This window comes from Acanthochromis polyacanthus, chromosome 21 (genome assembly GCF_021347895.1).
Source record: "Acanthochromis polyacanthus isolate Apoly-LR-REF ecotype Palm Island chromosome 21, KAUST_Apoly_ChrSc, whole genome shotgun sequence".
Lineage (NCBI taxonomy): Eukaryota > Metazoa > Chordata > Actinopteri > Pomacentridae > Acanthochromis > Acanthochromis polyacanthus.
In genome coordinates, this window is record NC_067133.1 from 12,627,826 (window position 1) to 12,647,110 (window position 19,285).

Sequence of the window (19,285 nt, forward strand, 5' to 3'; positions counted from 1 at the left end):
AACGACACTGTACCCCACTTTATTAGCATCAGTACTGTAAGAATTACAGTGTTTTAATAGAAGCTGTATTACCTGTGAGTTGCTTTCATGTGTACCAGCAGGGCAGTGTGTGTGTGCGCAGTGCTCTGCTTCCACTTCCTGCAGGCATGGTGGGCATGTTAACCGCTTTTTCTTGTCTCATAAGCCCACTGCAGCTTTCATGGTCACAAAATGAGAGGCATGTCTCCAAATACAAGTGCTTTTGGTGAGAGACCATGGGTTGTTCACAACATAGATGCATAGAAGTAAAAGATGGCATTAATCTGCCTACAGCCATCATAGCCAGGGCAAGACCACACACACAGGTTATTTTAGCTGTAATTTAAAAACAAAAACTGACCAACAGCTCTGTGTGCAAAGTAGGGATGCAAATTCTGAACAAATTTCTTCACCTACTATCAGCAGCCTCATTAATCAAGTGTTGATTAATCGCTAACATGAAGTGAACTCATGATCATTCTACGTAGTGATAAAGCTGCTTTGAATGAACGCTAATGCAAAAGCTAATGTAACACTACTGCTATAGCTTAGACTCTCAACTACTTTCAACAGTGACGCTGTCTTTGCACACTTCAGCTTACCTACAAAAGAGACCTCTGTAGGTAGGCTTTAAGCATCACAGAAGACTTTTTCATGGTGGCGCTTTACTAGCTACACTCCCACAATACTCTCTGCTTGACAACACGGACCGCTAGTAATCTAGTAACAGCCTCACAGGGTCACTACGGCGTTAAACAGTAAGAACCTCCACCAAGTGTTACAGCTAATGTATAGTACATTTTCTTACATGTTTATCCTTCATTTTCTGCCTTATCAGTTAATAAAATGTTAATTGGTTAAATTATTAAAGGCATTTTATGAATTAAGTGATTATCAATAACATCCCTAATGCAAACGTAACAATCACACTAATGACGTTTACTAAGCTGCTATAAATTAAATAAAAGCTGTTCATAAGTATGTAGATCAGAAATACCAGTTAGAATGATCAACTGAATTCCTACAGAAATGTTAATTTTTCAAATAAAATGTGCAATGGAGTACTGCTCCCACTTGCCTCTCTAAGGATTTATTCTTTTCTAAGCAGCAGTGTGATGGAGAAGGTGGAGAGATGAATGTATAAAAACCTGATGTTAGAGCGCAGTTTTTCCAGTTTTATGAAAATGTACAAACACATGTAATAGAATATTTCCCTCCTGCTGTCTTATGATTTCCACTGCCTTACATTGATGATGTTAAAGTAGTTGAATTTAAATTTTACCTTCCATGCTCTGCCATCTATTTTGTTTAGCATGATTGTTACAATATTTAGGCAGATTTCAGATTCAAAGTCATAATTTTGTCATCGTGACCACACCACTGCGTTGGGATAGTACAGAAAGCAAGCATCCATTTTGCTTTTCCAGCTCATGTGTAGTCAGAGTGCTTGTAGTACAAATTCTGCTGAATACTGGTGAGAAAAGTTTCTGTCTCACTAACCCTTGTGCTGCGATTATAGTTGTAGACTCTTAATTCTGCTTTATCCCCTCTAATTTTGCTTTCTTCTTCCTGTTTAACGTCTATGTCTCCCTTTGACTTGTCTTTTCTCTCTCTAACACATACACACCTTGCTACCTCCCCCTTTGTCCCTCTTCCCTCTCTAGCTTCCTCTATCTTTGATTGCTCAGCACTATGCAAAAATATGGATTGTTCACTTCCATTTATTATCATATCTTCTGTAGGTGCCTCTCTCTGGTTGTTCAGCGTTCTGAAAAGCCTGCACAAACTTCGCTGCTTTCTTCCTCTTTCTCTCGCTGCCCTTGTCTCTTTTATTCATCAATTCGCTTTTGTTTCTGGTCTCTTTCTCCTCCCTTGTCGTCTTTTGTCCGCTGTCTGTTTGCACTCACATGCTCGCTTTGATTTAATTGGGCTTGTTTCTTTCCTCTGGCACTCCTCTAAATGGTCAGAAACAGCTTGATTTAAGAGGCGTCATTAGTTTTCATTTACATCTAAGTCGGGCTTTTTTAACCTTTACCAAAGATTTAAAAATGCAATAGCTGATGCAGCTATATAACAAGAGCCTAGTTAATACTTATTTATGTTTACATTTATTAAAGTACTGCAGTTTTAGATGCTACATTTGTGCATTTTCAGACCTAATATAGTGCACTAGTTGCTCCACAGCATTTATCTTATGGATGTAGCCACTATTTACCTCAGTTGATGTAAAAAAAAAAGACTCATAGGATGAGATATAAATGAGATATGCTGATGTGAAGTTGTAAGACAAATATTCAAAATGGTTATGCTTCAATAATGATGGCATGCAAAGCAATATTAACGATTCATTTTCCATTTCTTTTTCGACATTAGTGGATGATGCAATCTGGATGTTATGTACTACAGTTTACTGCACACTTGTCTGCGGTCTCCGTCTTTTCTTCATGACTGTGAACAGAAGTTAGACTGCTAAGAAGGTTTCAAAAGTTGGAGACAGACATGTTGCCAGCGAGCCAGTATTTATCACAACCCGTTCTGCACTCAGTGAGTTTGTTTGTGTATGTGAAGAGTGAGGAGAAATAGAAAAGGAGAAACTGACATATATTCTTCAGACAGGAAGAAAAAAATCATGTTAACAAGCTGTATTGCTTCAAATTTAGGTTTAAATTGGTGTTTTTTTGTTAAATCAAATAAATATCTGTGGTAGGAATTTAAATTTTCTATAAAGCAGTTTAATTTATTTGAGGTATTGCCTCCAAACAGCACAGATCAAGGTACGCAGTTCTCTACTTGCATCGAATAATGATACTTGTTTCGAAGAAAGTCTTGGAGCAAGATATATTATAGAAAGATGTAATACTCGCGACTTACTACCACACTTTTATTTTTGCAGACAAAAGAACATTTTAATACAAGCCTAAACCACACCTTAAACTGAATATCCATTGCCACATGTGTAGTTCTGTCATCCATCTTATTTCCTGTTTTTTGCTTGGTGAACTGGACAGCTGGTAGCTTTAACTTACACTCTTTTAATGTCCCAAAGGGAAAGCTGCACCAGTCTGACACATTTTTTTCCCATCACAACATGCTTCTAATTCCCCCTGTGTCTCACAGTTGCCTCATGACGCACACACACACACGTCACTTCATAATTTAACGCTACCTCAATATTCTGTACTTGACGTTCATTCAAAATCAAATGAAAACAAGCTTGATGCTTATATTTTTTCCAGAGGAATGTTTTGGATGAGAAACCATCATTTACAATCCATTTTTGTGCAAACTTGTTTTTGCATGCTATCAGTGGTGAAAGAGGTATTCACATCTGTATGTAAAATCTGAATCTGCAAAGTGACTAGTAATTACAGCTGCTTGAATAAATTTGTGTAATTACTTTCAAACGATTTGTTTCCTTGTTTTTTTTTTTTTTTTTTGCTGCTCTCTCTGCCATCTCTTGCTGCGGATTGGTCAACCCCCTTGCGTGAAAGCTTCATCCCTCCCATCGTTTGTTATTCAGCTGTTTGGTTGTGTGCGGAGCTGTCCAGAATGTAGTGGTGCTGAAAATCCTGAAACGGCGCACAGAGCCAAGCAGAGGCCTTCAGGGACAGATCTGTTATCCTGCTCACTGGCACTCTGAAGTGGCTTCTCAGCTCTCTCAGGGGTGATGGCAAGAGCAAGAGTGTATGGTGTTTTATATGAAGTGCTGTTGTGCATTACGATTGTCTGTATAGCAGATGTGCAGTGACAAACTGTCTGCTGTGGAAGGTTGTACATTGGTTTATTGAGGATGTTGTTTGGATTTTAAATCAGCTTCAAGGCGCTGAAAGTCCAATAACAAAATAGTTTCATGATATGTATTTTAATAGTTTTTATTATGAGAACACTTGCAGTTATTAAATTCTTAAAAAAGGAAAACACAAATACCCCAGAAAACTCTACGACTATGTAGAATTATTGCTAATACTTTGCTAGTTAGCATGCCCTCCCTCCCTCCATCAAGTCGTGAACATTGATAAGCTTGAGCAGCACAGAACATACTGGAATAGAGACATTTTGTTTGTCGCGCCTACAGAGCTGGGGTTTTGTGCAAACACTGTAGTTTATTTAATGTATGCATAGAATGGACAGCTAGCAGGCCATGAGGAGATATTCTCGAATTGTGACTGGATTCAATTAGAATTGCTGACTTTACTTTTACTGAAGGCTAATGTTCTGGTTGATATTCCTTGATGCTGCATTGCTTATTTTTATTGACAATATGAAAATACTTGGTATTTGGAGGCTGCAGTTGACAGATGTGGCAGGAAAAACAGGTGATGGCTTTATTTACACTTGAAGATGCCAAGATAATTTTCAGATGTTTGACTGAAGATTTCACCAAGAAAGGTTACAGGGCAACCAAAAAAGGAAAAATTAATTTGTTGAACCTTAATTGAACACGAATGTATTTGTGTAAATGTGGAGGTCTCTGATAGTTGCACTAATCAGAGACACCAGTTAAGATCATTAGCATTGGCCCTCGGTGCTATAATAGCAGAAATATCAAAATCAACTCTCTGATGTCTTACATCTACAGAGAAATATTTTTACTCTGTAAGGTCATAGTGTAAATATAACCTTAATAAGGATAGTCCTACCCAGTGCTAATTTACATATTATTCTGTGTAGTAATGTGTTTGGAGGTAGTACATGTCACAGTAGTATCTCCTTACAAGTCTATTTTTATATTTTCAGAGTGAAATACCAGCATGTCAGAGACAGAAAGCTTTAAAAGGTTCAGACATCAGCAGGAAAGTCTTGCATTTACTAGCACATGGTTCATTTGTACGCAAGGTGTGAATAGTATGTCAACACATGGGTTACAAATACTGCATGTCTGTAAGTGAAGCAGTCTGTTCCCATAGAGACCAGAGTTAAGTGATGTTGTATTGAGACCTGAAAAACAGTTGGAAAAAAAACTTCGACTTACAAATTTGTTCTTATGCAATTTGTGTTTGTTTTGAACATGTTCTCTCTTGTTTCTTTCCACTGTCAGTGTCTCTCTGGGAATGATGGTGTTGCCACTGGTGCCGCCCTCTCTGTCGCCATGACGATGCCGTTTAGCCCCCTGTCCAGCGACGAGGAGCAACAAAGGATGCTGGGAAACAATCGACATCTCTATCCTGGGGCAGAAGACGAGGAAGAGGAGGAGGAAGAGGAGGAGGAGGAAATGGAAGAAGATGAGCGCGATGACGATGGGGAAGAGGAGGAGAATGGCGAGCTAGAGGGGGAAGAGGAAGACGATGATGAGGAGATGGTGGAGGAGGTCCGACGAGGAGGTCTGCAACAAAGGGGTAGGGGTGAGGGACACAGGCAGTCAGCTAAATTGGCTGGACGACCCACTGGGGACAGACAGATCCGTCCAGGGAATCCTGGACACACTGCTAACCCCTATTCGTCCAACCCTGGACCCACACACCAACAACCAGCCAATCAGATACAGCAGCAGCAGCAGAGGAGGCTGAAGGATCGGAGTGCCAGCTCGGCGCAATCTGAGGACACCCACATTGCCATGATGGTGTTTCGGATCGGCATCCCAGACATAAAGCAAACGGTTAGTGCTGTCACCACTCATACCCACAAAAACAGCCACTGACAGGTTTGCAAACATGAAGGGCATCAATCCCTCCATGCTATTTGTTTCAACACCTAACAGCGTATATATTAGGTAACCCTGATGATCGCAGCATGGCGTTGAGGCTTAAAATGATAAACAAAAAGTGTGTAACGCAAACTGAAGGTGAGTTTGAAAGAACGAAGCATTTTTATGTTAAGCGACAACCTACAGGGTTGAAAAATTAAGTCAACACAAAACTACAGTTCCTCAAATAGCCACTTAGAGTAGGCTCAAAAAGAGAGTCAAACCCAATTTGACTCTCATGATAAACTGCTCATCTTTACATCAGAGGTAACCATGTTTACAGCTTTATAGAAACAAAAATGTTTTGGTCTTTAGAGCTAATTTCCCTATTCATGACAACTGTACTGTTTAACTTGTATAACAGCATTAGGTTATGCATGCTTATATGTGTGGCCACGCTGGGCTACAGATTGACACTGTCACAGGACAGTGCATGGCACACCTCAGGTCTGCTTGCATTCTACCTCTTTGCTCATTTTTTGACATTACCCAGGAATGAACAGGAGTCAGGCACTGCTGAGATGGAGCTGACTAAAGCCGCCACACAAAGCTTCAGAGTCACCTTTCTGGATAACTGTGTGTTACATCACAGAGAGTTTGTTCATCTTTGTATATGTATTTGTATAATACAATATGTGGTTCTGGAAGCTCAGTGTTTCACAGCTGAGAAAACACAGGCAAATCAACATACTTAAGGCAAACAAAACATGTTACCAATTGTAGACTCCACTACATCAGCTTTATGAAAGAGAAATATTGAGAAATTCACTTGACCTGGCTCAGGGGCCCACAGAAAATGGATGGATGGATTTTCTGTTCGATGATAAAAAAAAAAAAAATAAAACTCAGGTTGCCTGTATGACATTTTCTGCCTCTGTACTAATTCAATACATCATGGTCTGTGGGACTGGAAAGTGATGGTAGATAGAAAAGAGGTGTTATCCATCTGGTTCCCTAGAGCCAAACATTTCATAATCTGCCCATGTCCATGTGTGACAGCATACACCTATCTGCCATTACATTAAAACCATCAGTGTGTTATTGTGTTGATCCTCCTTGTGGCACCAACACAACTCTCTCTGGGCTTTGACTCTGCAAGACCTTGGAGCCTTTGTCAGTGTCTTGAGCTGTTTCTTGTGTTCCTTCAATCATTCCTGAGCAGTTTTTGTGAGGTAAGAGGACTGCACTGCCATGGAACGATGTGCTTGGTCTGCGATAATACTTAGATGGGTGGTATGGGTCAAAGTGACATCCAAATTAATGCCACAATCCACGGTTTGTTTTCACCAGAGCATTGCATTGTGACGTGATGATCACTGTTATTAATGTCACCTGTCAGTGGTTTTATTGTTGGGTCAGTTCAGTCAAAATGTGCAACGTGCAAAAGTCTCCGAGGCTTTGGCGTATTATTCTCTCTCGCTTCTCTGCATCACCAGCGGGAAACTGAGAGAAGCACAAATACTTGTCAGCAAAGTGACTGATCTGAGAGAGGGAGAGAGACTTTCAAGGTGACCCAGCTCCAGAGAGAGAGAGAGAGAGAGACAGACACAGAGAGAGAGAGAGAGCGAGAGAGAACGCAAGAGGCAGAGTAAAAATGCATAGAAGAGCAATCGGGGTGAGAATATGTGGACAGAAATTTGATTTAAAAAACACTACGAGCACGAGAGGATTCAAAGAGAGGGAAGTTGAAGTGAACAGAAGAGGGTAACAGTGGGGGAAGTGTTGCCCCTGGCTTAATGTTGCCAAAGAGCTTTTAAATGGTGCAATAAAGTACGGTGTGAAAAGCCCTTTTCGGTGTGACTGGTTTTAAGAGGGCTGTCCTGAATCATGATAGACCGATCTGCCATTGCCCTCCATTTCCCAGATGCAGCGTTACATCACATCAGCACGGAAGCTTCCATCAAAAGTGTGTCTAAATTGGCTTTGCAGGCTGGAGATGTGGCTGCTTCAACGTACAGTACGCCACTCTCCCACACTCTAACAGCACACAAAAATTAAGCTGTCACCACTTCCCGAGGCTGGAGCGTTTTTTCCGTCGTTTCCTCCCTCTTGTGTTTCTACGACGAGTGATCTGTTAAAGTGAATCATGTCTAGATGCTCAGTTGTACTGATAATTTAATTACAAGGAGCAGAGACTTGTGGATGTGAGGAACTGAGGCTGCATCCAAGTTTGTGTTTGAACAGGAGAAAAAAATGGAAGAACAAGAAGGGAGGAGGAGAGAAAAAGATGAGACTATTTGCTCATTTCTAGATTAAAACTATACCAGACTACCTTTGTGCTTGACAAAAAAAGAAAGCTCTATTCCTCAGACATTAGCTGTCTGTCTCTTTTCTTCATTCTGTAAAGCGATCAAGGCCTCTGTGATGTGTTCTTTGGTGGCTTTATAAATCAGCAGCAAGAATTAAACTGCAGATGAAATATATGTATTTGAGACTCCTGCCTATGTGTATGCGTGTCCATATTTTATATTTACCATCCCAGTGCACTATAAATGCCTCGCTCAACGCTTCTTCCTCCCTCTTGCTGCCGTGTGATTTATTATTGATCTGTGCATGGGTGTTTTCAGCAGTGTGTGGTTGTGCGAGCGCGTGTGCTTGATTCAGTGTTTTTAAATCCGACCATAAATAATTCACCGCTCCCTATTTATTCGAACAAATCGGCATCAAAGTTTAATTGTCAAAAGATGGATAAATGGGAATGCTTGGGAGGAGAATGCTCACTCATGCTTGGAGTCAAAACCTCAGAAATGTGCCAGGCAGCAAAGAACAGATAGAGATACACCGAGGCAGACCGTGGCACTTCGAGATGGGTGCAGAAAGAGATAGAAAAAGGTGGAGACAGAGTAGATGAAAGTACAAAGAAGATAGAGATAAAGGTAAATGGAAACAGACAGATAGCGGTAGATCAAAGTCGATGGGAGGCAACTAAGAACTTTGTATGATCTAGGACTTAAGAGATAGATTCAGATTGATAAAGTGAAGCTGACAGAAATAAATAAAGGTGGAATGAGAATGAAGTACATAGAGATAAAATAGACTGTACAGATTGATGTGGATGTTTGTGCTGTATTTTATATAGATATTAAATTTGACCTTTCTTTCACCTCCTGTATATACCTATATATAAAAAAACACTTACCAAGAGACACAGTCCCCTAATGGAGCGTTTTCAATACAAGGATATAAAATTCCACTTTCGAACAAACCGTGAATGCCCCCTAATAACTACTGTCCTCGAGATTGTTGAAGAAATTCAGCCTATGACCTCACAGACAATCAGTGCAGCATTCATGCCTTAAATTAAATGTGTAACATTTGTCATTTTATTGCTTTGGTAAAACAGTTTACACACAACAAAAAATCCAAGGAATTCCTGGACTATAACTACTGTTTATTTGAGCCATTTGGCCTTTTAGTGAGGGCTTTAACAGAAAACATTTTTATGCCTCTCCAAATCCTTTGGATTTTTTTGCGATTAACGAGGAGGTGCAAATTAAATAAATGACTGCATATTTTTCAAGTGATTAAATGCTGAATGTTTTGATTTTGTAGCCAGTGTTTTGTTTTGTTTTTTGCTACATTCACACTATTTATTTGACTGTTTTTAATCTTTTTTTTTTAAATTTTTTAATAAACCCAAAAAGTTTCTAAAAGGCTTGGTGTCACAGTAATTAGACTGGCTTACAGATGAGGTTGGCTCAAATATTTTGCTACAAGAACAACACTAATTAAACAGATTAGTCTACATGTGCAGTACTTATAATGTCTTTTTTTCCTTACATTTAGGATCTCGTTTCCTTCTTTGACCTGAGCTGATTAGTCATATAAACTCACACACTCAGACATGCAGATAAACATATGAAAGAGCTAAAACACAACCTTACAGACTTGCTGCCAACATGTACTGAGTCAGAACATGTTGTCTTACTCCCCAGTCAAAAACCAGTGCCATCACTCTGACATTTACTCTGCAGAGTTCTCGCTCTTGCTCTCATCCTATCTTGGCTCAACCTCCTCAGGCAATTTTTCACTTTACTTCTCTTATTCTCACCCTGTACTTTCAGAATCAAAGGCCTCTGATCTTCATTTTTTTTTGTTCCTGTGGTCCATCTCCTGCCTTCTCTACTCCTCCTCCTCCTCTCTTTTCTACTTCTCTCACTGGTGTCGGGTAATATCCCTTTACACTCCCAGTACATTAGGTCTGCTCTACACGTCAGCTAATTCACCCACAGCAAACTCTAATTGCTTGTTAATTGTGTTCTAATGAGACAAGGGAGTGACTGTAGTACACAAATGCAGATGTTATGAATTGAGAGAGGAGGACGTCGAGTGACGAAAGAACGTGTCGTCAACCTTTTTGGAAGAAAAATAGCTCTAATGTTGGATATTTACCAATCAGTGTTGTTCATCTCTGAAATTACACATTTAATGCAGTTTGATGTCAGATTTACCCACACTAATTGATTTTGATACGGCAGTTTATATGATGATTCCAGTGGGACTGCTCTACATCAGACCTGAGGTAGAAGAAATGTCTTCATTCTAAAGCATATTTGGGGGCTAGGTGAAAGAAGATATTGTGTCTCAAAGAAAGAAGGAATGAATGTCAGCAAATACAAACACTTAATGGCCTAAATTACACAGAAAAAGGCTTGGAGTGGAAGCTACTGTAGACTTTTTTTCCTCAGACAGCACTAAGCCTCAACCTTGAGCATCAAACTTGTAATGTATTAGTGTTATTACCGACTGTTTGAGAAACCTTCTTTCACAGTTTGGTGTGGATTTCAGGGTGTTTTATAAAACATGGCAAATAATCTGTATTTCTTTCTGCCCTGCAATATTTCTGCCAAGCGTTCGGAGAAATCATTTGGAATACATCCTCACATTTATCTTTGCTACTTTAAAACTCTCTTATGAGCTGTGCTAGCCTACTGGGGAGCTCACTCTCAAGTCACTGTCAATCAAGACTGCACTGCAGGTGTACAGAAGCTGACAGAGAGCAGCAGATCCATCAGTCTACTATATTTGTCATGAGGGGATTTGGGGCATCGCTACATGTGGACACAATCTGGGCTTTTTGGAGTTAGTTGTTATCGGTCCAGGAGAAATCCAGCTGGGTCTTCTGTCTGCCGTCTTATGTTGTAAAACAGAGCAACAATTCAGGGAGTTATGGAGACTATTACTCCGCAGTGTGACAGTCGTTTAGAATTTTGTCTGCTAAAGGTCAAGGCACTTTGAGCATATCAAGCCTGTGTTGAAGAAAACTGATTATACAACTGTCAGTGTGCCAAACAAGCACAGTGTTTCTGTTTTGGCATTGAGATGTCTACTAAACAGGGCTTTATTTGGTCTCTAAAGCCTCTAAATGGCCTCTAAAGTATTCTTTGGAGGCCATGAACGTTTTCAGATTTTATTATAATAACCTTCTTTAGATGGAATGCTGTTATCTACTCTTATATAATGCAGTTTAATCAGGTATAGCCCAATTTATTGTGCACTTTTTGACCTGCACATCACCTACTTGGTGATTATTGAGATTGTTCAAAGCACTTAATAGTTACATAGTAAAATTTGTATCTCTATGCAATGCTATTTTGTACTGTGTACACTTTGTATACTTTAGATGCATCTCAACAGCAAGTAGTGTGTTTTTCAACAGCTAAATATTTTTTAACGTGCAGATTATAATTTTGAATTCGAAATACAGTATTTAATTCTTCATGCTGTTGCCTTCCATTGAAATAAAATATCTGAATGCTTCTTTCATTGCTATAGTATAGCAGGTGGTACTGATGAGTTAGATCCTTGAGTTAGCTGTGCTTGTGGACCTTGATACGTACTGATCCTTTCTCTTCAACTGGTGGCTCATGTAAAAGCACTGGTTCATTAACTCGTGTGCACAGTGACTGTCAGATCTGTGCATCACGAGTTGTTCATATGATTCCGTCACAGCAGGAGGTCAAGGCAGTTTTGTTTGCAGTTTTATTAGATTGTCAAAATCACGGACGTGCAGTCAAGTCGGCATTTGCCTGCTGCCGAGCACATTAAACAGCGTGAAACAAATGAGTTTTTCTCTGCTGCTTGACTTGAGCTGAATTCTTGTGAACTCTGATGTATAAGCAGCAGCCCTCAGGCAAGTTTTGGCCTCACAAACACTTAGACACTGAAATACGCACAAAGACACACACTTGTATTACAGCGCCTAGTGATGATGTGTGAACTACTCAGACTACAAGACACGGACAGAGTCCACCATGCCTTGCTACAGCACTGTAGAGGTTGTATGTTAATGAAAAGATGAGCCCCAAAAGTGAACAGAGGGACTGAGATAATGGAGAGGGAAGTATGGGAGGAAGAGAGGAGGGAGGACAGCATGTAAGAGTGAGGGAAAGATGATGATGAAGACAATGGAGAGATGGAGAACAGGGGAGAGAAGGGATGACAGCAATGCTTAAAATAAATTAATTCTTCTGAACTGCTGCAGAGAGAAAGGGGCTTGTTGGAGTGCTTTAGAGGGCGAATGAGAAAAAGACAGAGTGAGATATAGAGAGGAGAGAGAGGCTAAATGGCGACATGGCTGGTGTGTGAGTGTGTGTGTTGGGTGGGGGGTTATTTCCCCGTAGATCTCATTAAAGGTTTCTAGTCCCCCTGCACTTGGCCTGCAGGAAAGGCCAGAGGGGCAAAGATAGAGAAACCTAGAGACAGAGAGAGAGGAGAGAGAAAGACGAGTGACTCCTATCTCTGCATAGATAAGTGACAAAGCTGTTACAGAAAGACGGAGAGAGAGGGAAGGAGGAGGGAGAATAAGATAGAGATAGGCAGGGGAAGATAAAGAGCAGCATGGACAGAGTGAGTGGGCGTATGTGAGTGGGAAAGTGTGATCACAGCGTTAGGAGGCAAGACAGAATTTTTCGTCTGCATAATGATAAAACCACAAGAGAAACAGAAGGCCTAAAAGCCGCACTAACTGCGATGTGAAAATCATATGAAAGCTATAAGTAATGCAGAAGATGTCACATTGAGTGCCTTGGTAAGTGCACTAGTATCACAGTTATGTTTTCCCATGTAAACATACATTCCTGTTTTATTTTAATGCCTGGATATATGAGCAGGAGTACATTGATAGAATTCTGGATTCTGAGGCTCTTATGTTGTATATGAAGACAACGTTGTACCACAGAGCATGCATTTTATTGTTGCCCTCATTTACTATTGCAGATGATCAGACAGCAGAGATGTAAATGCAGAAGAGTTGTGACAGTCAGAAACCAAACTGTGTTCATCTCCTGAAATGTGCACCTGAGACATTAATGAGTCAAAGCCCACCTGCAGACAAACAGTCAGGAACCTGGATACTGTTGTAATTATACAAACAAGAATAGCAGGAAACAAGTGAACGTCTATCCTGTTTTGTTTTTTTCATTTCTTTGACTAAATGATGATATACACCCCCTGTCAAAAGTTTTGAAACGGGTTCTAGTTTATTTGAATGAGAAAGTGTCTCAAAACTTTTGACAGGGGGTGTATCAGTGGTGGGAAGTACATTCACCCAAGCACTCTACTCAAGTACTTGTGCTTCACTCAAGTATATTTTGCTGCTTTATACTTCTGTGCTACTCCATTTAAGAGGGCAATATTCTACTTTGAAATCCACTACATTTCCTTCACAGTCGGTTGCTTTTCAGATTAATAAAATATAGTAAAATAAATTTTGGATTCCTAAAGATAAAACTATTGGCTCCTGATATTTTTGGCTTGTGAGCGCTTCCAAAAAAAGCTGCGTCTAGTTGGGGTCTAGTTTAAGTTCAGGTTGTGCACTGATGCTTTAGGATAGACAGTAATGTGTTTCATAATATCAGCCACAGGGGGCTATTTTCACATATAGTTTTACCTTTGAAACTTACAATTTTCAAAGTACAATTTGCTGACAATGCTTTTGTACTTAATTGGGATTGGGAATATTGTCACTGAAATTGTACACACACAAATTTCTTTACCCACTAGGGGGGGCTCCAAACACAAATGGAGGATATGTTGCAATGCTGTCTGTACTGTTAATAAAGCACAGTTTACAGGCTGTGCTTTTTCATTACCAACTGTACAAACTGTCTGCAATACAAGGAGAGTCTGTGGGAAAACTGTCTGTTTACAGAACCAAGTTGCATTCAAACATCTGATAAGGGTGATGTATGTTTGATGAGCCCTAATTGGCTGGCCAGTTAGAAGCTCAGGATCAATAACATTCCTGGAGGTATACAGGTCAATAGAAAACATGGCTGCTTCAGTAAAATTGGCAAGCCTCTGAAACATCTTCAACCAAAAGCTGAGGTATTACAGAAAATGTCATTAATTTTAAGTGTTTTATAATATAATGTTGTCGTGTTTGACTGTGGTAATGAAGTTCCTGTACAATAACGGAATCCTTAACCTTCATTCCCGCCTGCTGTGATCGAGATTCATTTGAGAGTGTTTGCTTGCTTTCCTTTGATGGAACTGTAAGTGGAGTGTGAAGACTGGTGTGTGCTTATTTCTATGTCTACGTGTGTGTGTGTGTGTGTGTGTGTGTGTGTGTGTGTGTGTGTGTGTGTGTGTGTGTGTGTGTGTGTGTGTGTGTGTGTGTGTGTGTGTGTGTGTGTGTGTGTGTGTGTGTGTGTGTGTGTGTGTGTGTGTGAGAAAATCTAACACCAACAGACACACCTCTTCATCCTTTTGCGCTCTCCCATACTTAAATCTTAGACATTCCCCTCCCTTTTACTCTGCTCTATTTCGCCACGCCGCTGTAACACACACACACACACACACACACACACACACACACACACACACACACACACACACACACACACACACCTACACACACACACACATAGACACACATAAAACCCATGCACACTGAGGCACTAGCTCGCACACAAGCACACCCTCTCAGTACCCCATCTCCTAGGGAACACAGGGATGTCTCTATGGCAACAAGCAGCTTGCTCCACTAATGAACCGGTTGCCATGGTGACCGGGTTGGCTGTGCACGAACGGAGACACTGAATAAAATAGAGGGAGAAAATGTTATGTTACTCCTCTGCACAAAGCCCCCGTGTAGGGTTTTATCTCTTTCTTTGTAGGACACACACACACACACAGGAACACACAAACACAGGCAGCAGAGTGTGTGTGTGTGTGTGTGTGTAGATTAAGATGAGTGACAAAGAATGAATGAATGTTCTGTGCTACAAGAAGTGTTGGCTAGAGACAAGAGCACATGCAGTAAAGCAATACGAGGCAGGGATCCCTGCAGCTGGCAGCTCTGTGCGTGGGCCAATCATCCTGCTGCTGCCTCAAGGTCAGAAAGCAACCCAACTCCACTCTGGACAAGAAGAGGAAGAGATGTAGAGGGAGGAAGAGAGAGGTGGGAGGGGAGCAGTGCCAAAAGCCTTCTGTCAGCCATCTGTGTAGTGAGTTACATTCCACTTTGCTGACTGAGCTTCTTAGCCGTTATGCGTTTGGCCATTCGCGACCCCAACGGAGACACTTTAAGCTGCACCAAACCGACATTCGTACCTTTGCGCTAACTGAGGCAACTGGGAATGCACTCGCTTTACTCTGGCGCTGTCTCCCCCTCCTGGCTCAGGAGGGGAAGAACCTCAGCATGCTGCAGTCAGTGGGATCATCCACTATCACAGAGCTGTATTGTGAGACAGTTGTTCCAAGCTGGAGGCCAAATCTAGCCAAGGCATCCTGAACTACATTTTTGGGTTCACAAGATAATACGAGAAGAGGAAAAATGTTTTTTTCCAGACATCTTTAGAAAAAAATCCTGGAAATAACACCTAATGTGACTAATGTACTGTATATTAGCAGATAATCTTCCGACCCATTCAGTTCATGCAGAATTTATAGTTTTGTAAGCAGAATTTTAAATTAAACTGCCTGTCATTCTCCATCACTTTGCACTCAATAATCCATGTTGACAAAATGAAAGCATGTTTTTACAAATGTGAGCAAAATTGAAACTGAAAACCCTCTGTTTCAAAAGTATTAAGTTCTTCATTTCAATACTTTGTAGAAGCCCTTTAGCAGCCATTACATCTTCAGGTCTTTTTGGTTGGATCTGAGCAGTTAATTTCATTCTTCCAGGCAGATTTTGTCAAACTTGGTCAGATCGGATAGAAAGTGTCTCTGAGCTGCCATATTCAGGTCTCTCCTGTTGGCTTTAAGTCTGCGCTTTGGCTGGACCACTCAAGGACAAGCAAAGACTTGTCCTGAAGCCACTCTACTTTATACACTTGGCTGTACACTTTGGTTCACAGTCATGCTGAGAGATGAACCGTTCTGCCCCCAGTCTCATGTCTGTGGAGCAGGTTTTCTTAAAGAACCTTTGTGTTTGGCTGCATTCATATTTCTTTCAGTTTTGACCAGTTTTCCTATTCCTGCTGTCAGTAAGCGCCTACATAGCATGATGCTGCTACCACCATGCCTCACTGTAGGGAGGGTGTTAGCAGGTGATGATGACCAGTGTCTGGTGTTGAACTGACATCGTGCTTGGGAGTTCTGGTCAGTTCAGATTTTGTCCCGTCTGACTTGATAATCTTTTTCCTCATGCGCTTTGAGTCTGGCAAGCTCTGAACAGACTGCCTTCTGTCTAGCTGCTTCACAATAAAGGCCTGATTGATGAAGTGCAGCAGGGATATACTGTCATCTGTCCAATAGGTTTTCTATCTCTGCAGAATGCTTCTGAAATTCTATTAGAGTGACTGTTAGATTCTCGTTACTCAGTTTGTTTCTAGGAATAATGCTTATTCCAACCTTATACCCTTTCACAGTTATTTATTTTTACTTTTGATTATGTATTTATTAATTAGGTGGTGACAGTGGAGAGAGGCAAGAAGGTGCGATCCAGAGACTTACTGCTTGACTGCATATTGGGTCGCTCCTCCATTTTACTATTATTGAGGCCACTGTGCTCTTAAGAACACTCAAGGCTTTTGAAAAGGTTTTATAAACTTGCCTGATTAGTGCTTCACCACAGTTTTATCCCGAAGGTCTGCAGAGAGTTGCACTTCATTGCTGTTTTTTGTCCTGACATGCTGTGTGAAATGTTTATATTCACGGTTTTTTAGTCTTCTAAACTCCAATTCATTCACTTTGTCACAGGTGGACTCCACTAAGTTTTTAGATACGTTTCAAGGACTATTAAAGTAAACAGGACCACAATTTAGAGCTACAGCAAAGGGTCATAACACTTTTGTAAAGATATTTGAATTAAAAAAAAGCTCACAAAACAAATTTTCACTATGGGTTTTTGATTGCAGGCTGATTGGAAAAATATGTATCATTAAAATTAAATGTGCAGCGACAAAATAGGCAAAAGGGATGTGATTGCTTTTTGAATTAACAGTATAGGACGTATATCTGATTGTTGTTGCTGACTAACTGAACCTCAAAGAGTCGTTTAAATGCAACCATCTAAGAGTTTTATAGAGAAATTTCTTTGGTAGAACTGAAGACAACATAGTTATCTGAAGAATGTGGCCCCAACTCGACTTTCTGGTAACTGCTCACAAGCCAAAAATACTAATTCAGTCTTTATTATAAATTCTTTAATCATAAACATCTTACATGTGTTCCATGTGAAGTCTTGACCTGAAAAGTAACTAGTAGCAGCTGTGAAATAAATGTAGTGGAAACCCTCCAAACCGTACTTGACAGAGCTGTTGTTAATTATCTTTGCATGACTAGATGACAGTGAAATAAATTCACTCTTTGGTGCGTATGCCAAAAAGCACTGTTTCATTCAATCAAGGCAAAAAGGATGGAAAACGCTGCTCTTCAACAGGAATGTCGCTGGTTTGTTTCCCTTTGTCACCTTCATCTTCTGCTCTACTTCTGGCTGAGAAAAGTTCAAAATGCCCACGTTTTATCATCCGTGCATTAGTTACTGTTTATTTTGCAGGCACAGATGGTCTGACAAATTATCACAGGTCATTTCACTCCATATGAGACAGACTGCAGCTTGATGTCCTCAGGCAGGTTTCTGTTTATAGGTTTAAATCCCTAGTTTAAGAATATTGTGTCTTTTTACAATATATGCATTTATGAAAAGATGTGACTCTTTTCGGATATTTTGTCATTTAGATAATCAAAAAAGTGCTATTTTTCCATAATAATTCCTCCTGTCTACAATCCTGCATTTTCTAAACACAATCCAGTTTATAATTTTTTGCACCTTTTCTTAAAACACAGCTTTGTCAACCTGATTTCCTTTTAGCTGTTGTTTATTACATGTATTTGACATCACATTTGTTGACTTTTTATACGCATTACTTTTTAACCATTGCTTGCTGTGTGCTGTCAATTTATTTCTTAATATCTTGTAAACCATAGCTGTTTTTAAATGCGTCATCTGTGAGTTTCTGGCTTTAACAGTGAGCTCTATGTGCATCTGTGTCTCTTGCAGAAATGTTTGCGGTTTAATCCAGATGCCACAGTGTGGAAGGCCAAGCAGCAGGTGCTTTGCTCCCTGACCGAATCTCTGCGAGATGTACTCAACTATGGTCTGTTCCAGCCCGCCACAGATGGCCATGATGCCAAGTTCCTGGAAGAGGAGAGGCTGCTCAGAGAGTACCCACAGTCCTTTGAGAAGGGGGTACCATATTTGGAGGTACTATTTCAGTGTGGTATTGACACAGAAACACTTCTACTGCTGTAAAGCATGCGATATAGCCTGGATGTCCTCAAGATGTCACTGTACAACAAAAACACATTCTGATGTGCTTCCTCCTAAAGACATTTTAATTAAATGTACACTATGTGGGAGGAACTGTCCTAAAAGTTGAACTTAGTTTTTTTGAAATAGCTTAATTTATCAACCACTTGTTAAGCTGCAAACTTAATATACTGAAATGCCAATATTGCATGTAACAGACAAATCCCAACAAAGATGCTGATTTTCACAGCCACTAAGATCTGTTCAGTAGATTATGATTACCTTTTGTATCATATTTTGTGCCCAGCGTTTTGCATTCAGCTGCATGTTGGAGTACATCTGCTCTAATAGTCCCTTCAGTTATGTAAGTAAGGTTATATAAATCCCTGGTTTATGAATGGAGTCTCAGACACACTTCTTAGGAGTATCATAGAACTATTTCGTTTCCTTGATCTGTTTAGTGCTACACCCGCTAATCTCTTATCCAGCCTTTACAGTCACCTTCTTTTCATGCTACATTACTATCCAGTGGAGGCTCTAAACCATTTTTAAACTGCTGTTAAGCCAGACCGTTTCTTTCACATTTCTTGTCTTCGGTGAAGTAGAGGAGGAAGCTTGTATAGCAAACCAGATAAAGCTTCTCTGACAATAAATCTGAAGGCTCCATTTTGTGGATCTAGGCCAAAAGCTGAGAGAATTGAGGACAAAGGCCCTCTGTGTTAGGATTAACTCTTCGTTTCCTTTTCTCTTTTTCTGTCCCGGGTTTAGTTTCGTTATAAGACCAGAGTGTACAAACAGACTAATCTGGATGAGAAGCAACTGGCCAAACTGCACACTAAGGTATGAAGCCCATCTTCCTTACCTCTAGCATGAAATGTGTGTCA

General features: G+C 40.3%; 1 protein-coding gene across 3 annotated transcripts in view; it reads left to right on the forward strand.

The window, feature by feature from the left end:
* Positions 1-19,285, forward strand: part of shank1 (SH3 and multiple ankyrin repeat domains 1) — a 73,759-nt gene that overhangs the window by 17,359 nt on the left and 37,115 nt on the right. For all 3 annotated transcript variants that reach the window (XR_007938582.1, XM_051940899.1, XM_051940900.1), the window contains exons 2-4: positions 5,057-5,614; positions 18,153-18,356; positions 19,170-19,241. Coding sequence is in view for 2 of the 3 variants with exons in the window: in XM_051940899.1 (XP_051796859.1) it covers positions 5,108-5,614; positions 18,153-18,356; positions 19,170-19,241 (783 nt within the window). In the remaining variant the exon portion in view is untranslated. The remainder of the gene's footprint in view (positions 1-5,056; positions 5,615-18,152; positions 18,357-19,169; positions 19,242-19,285) is intronic.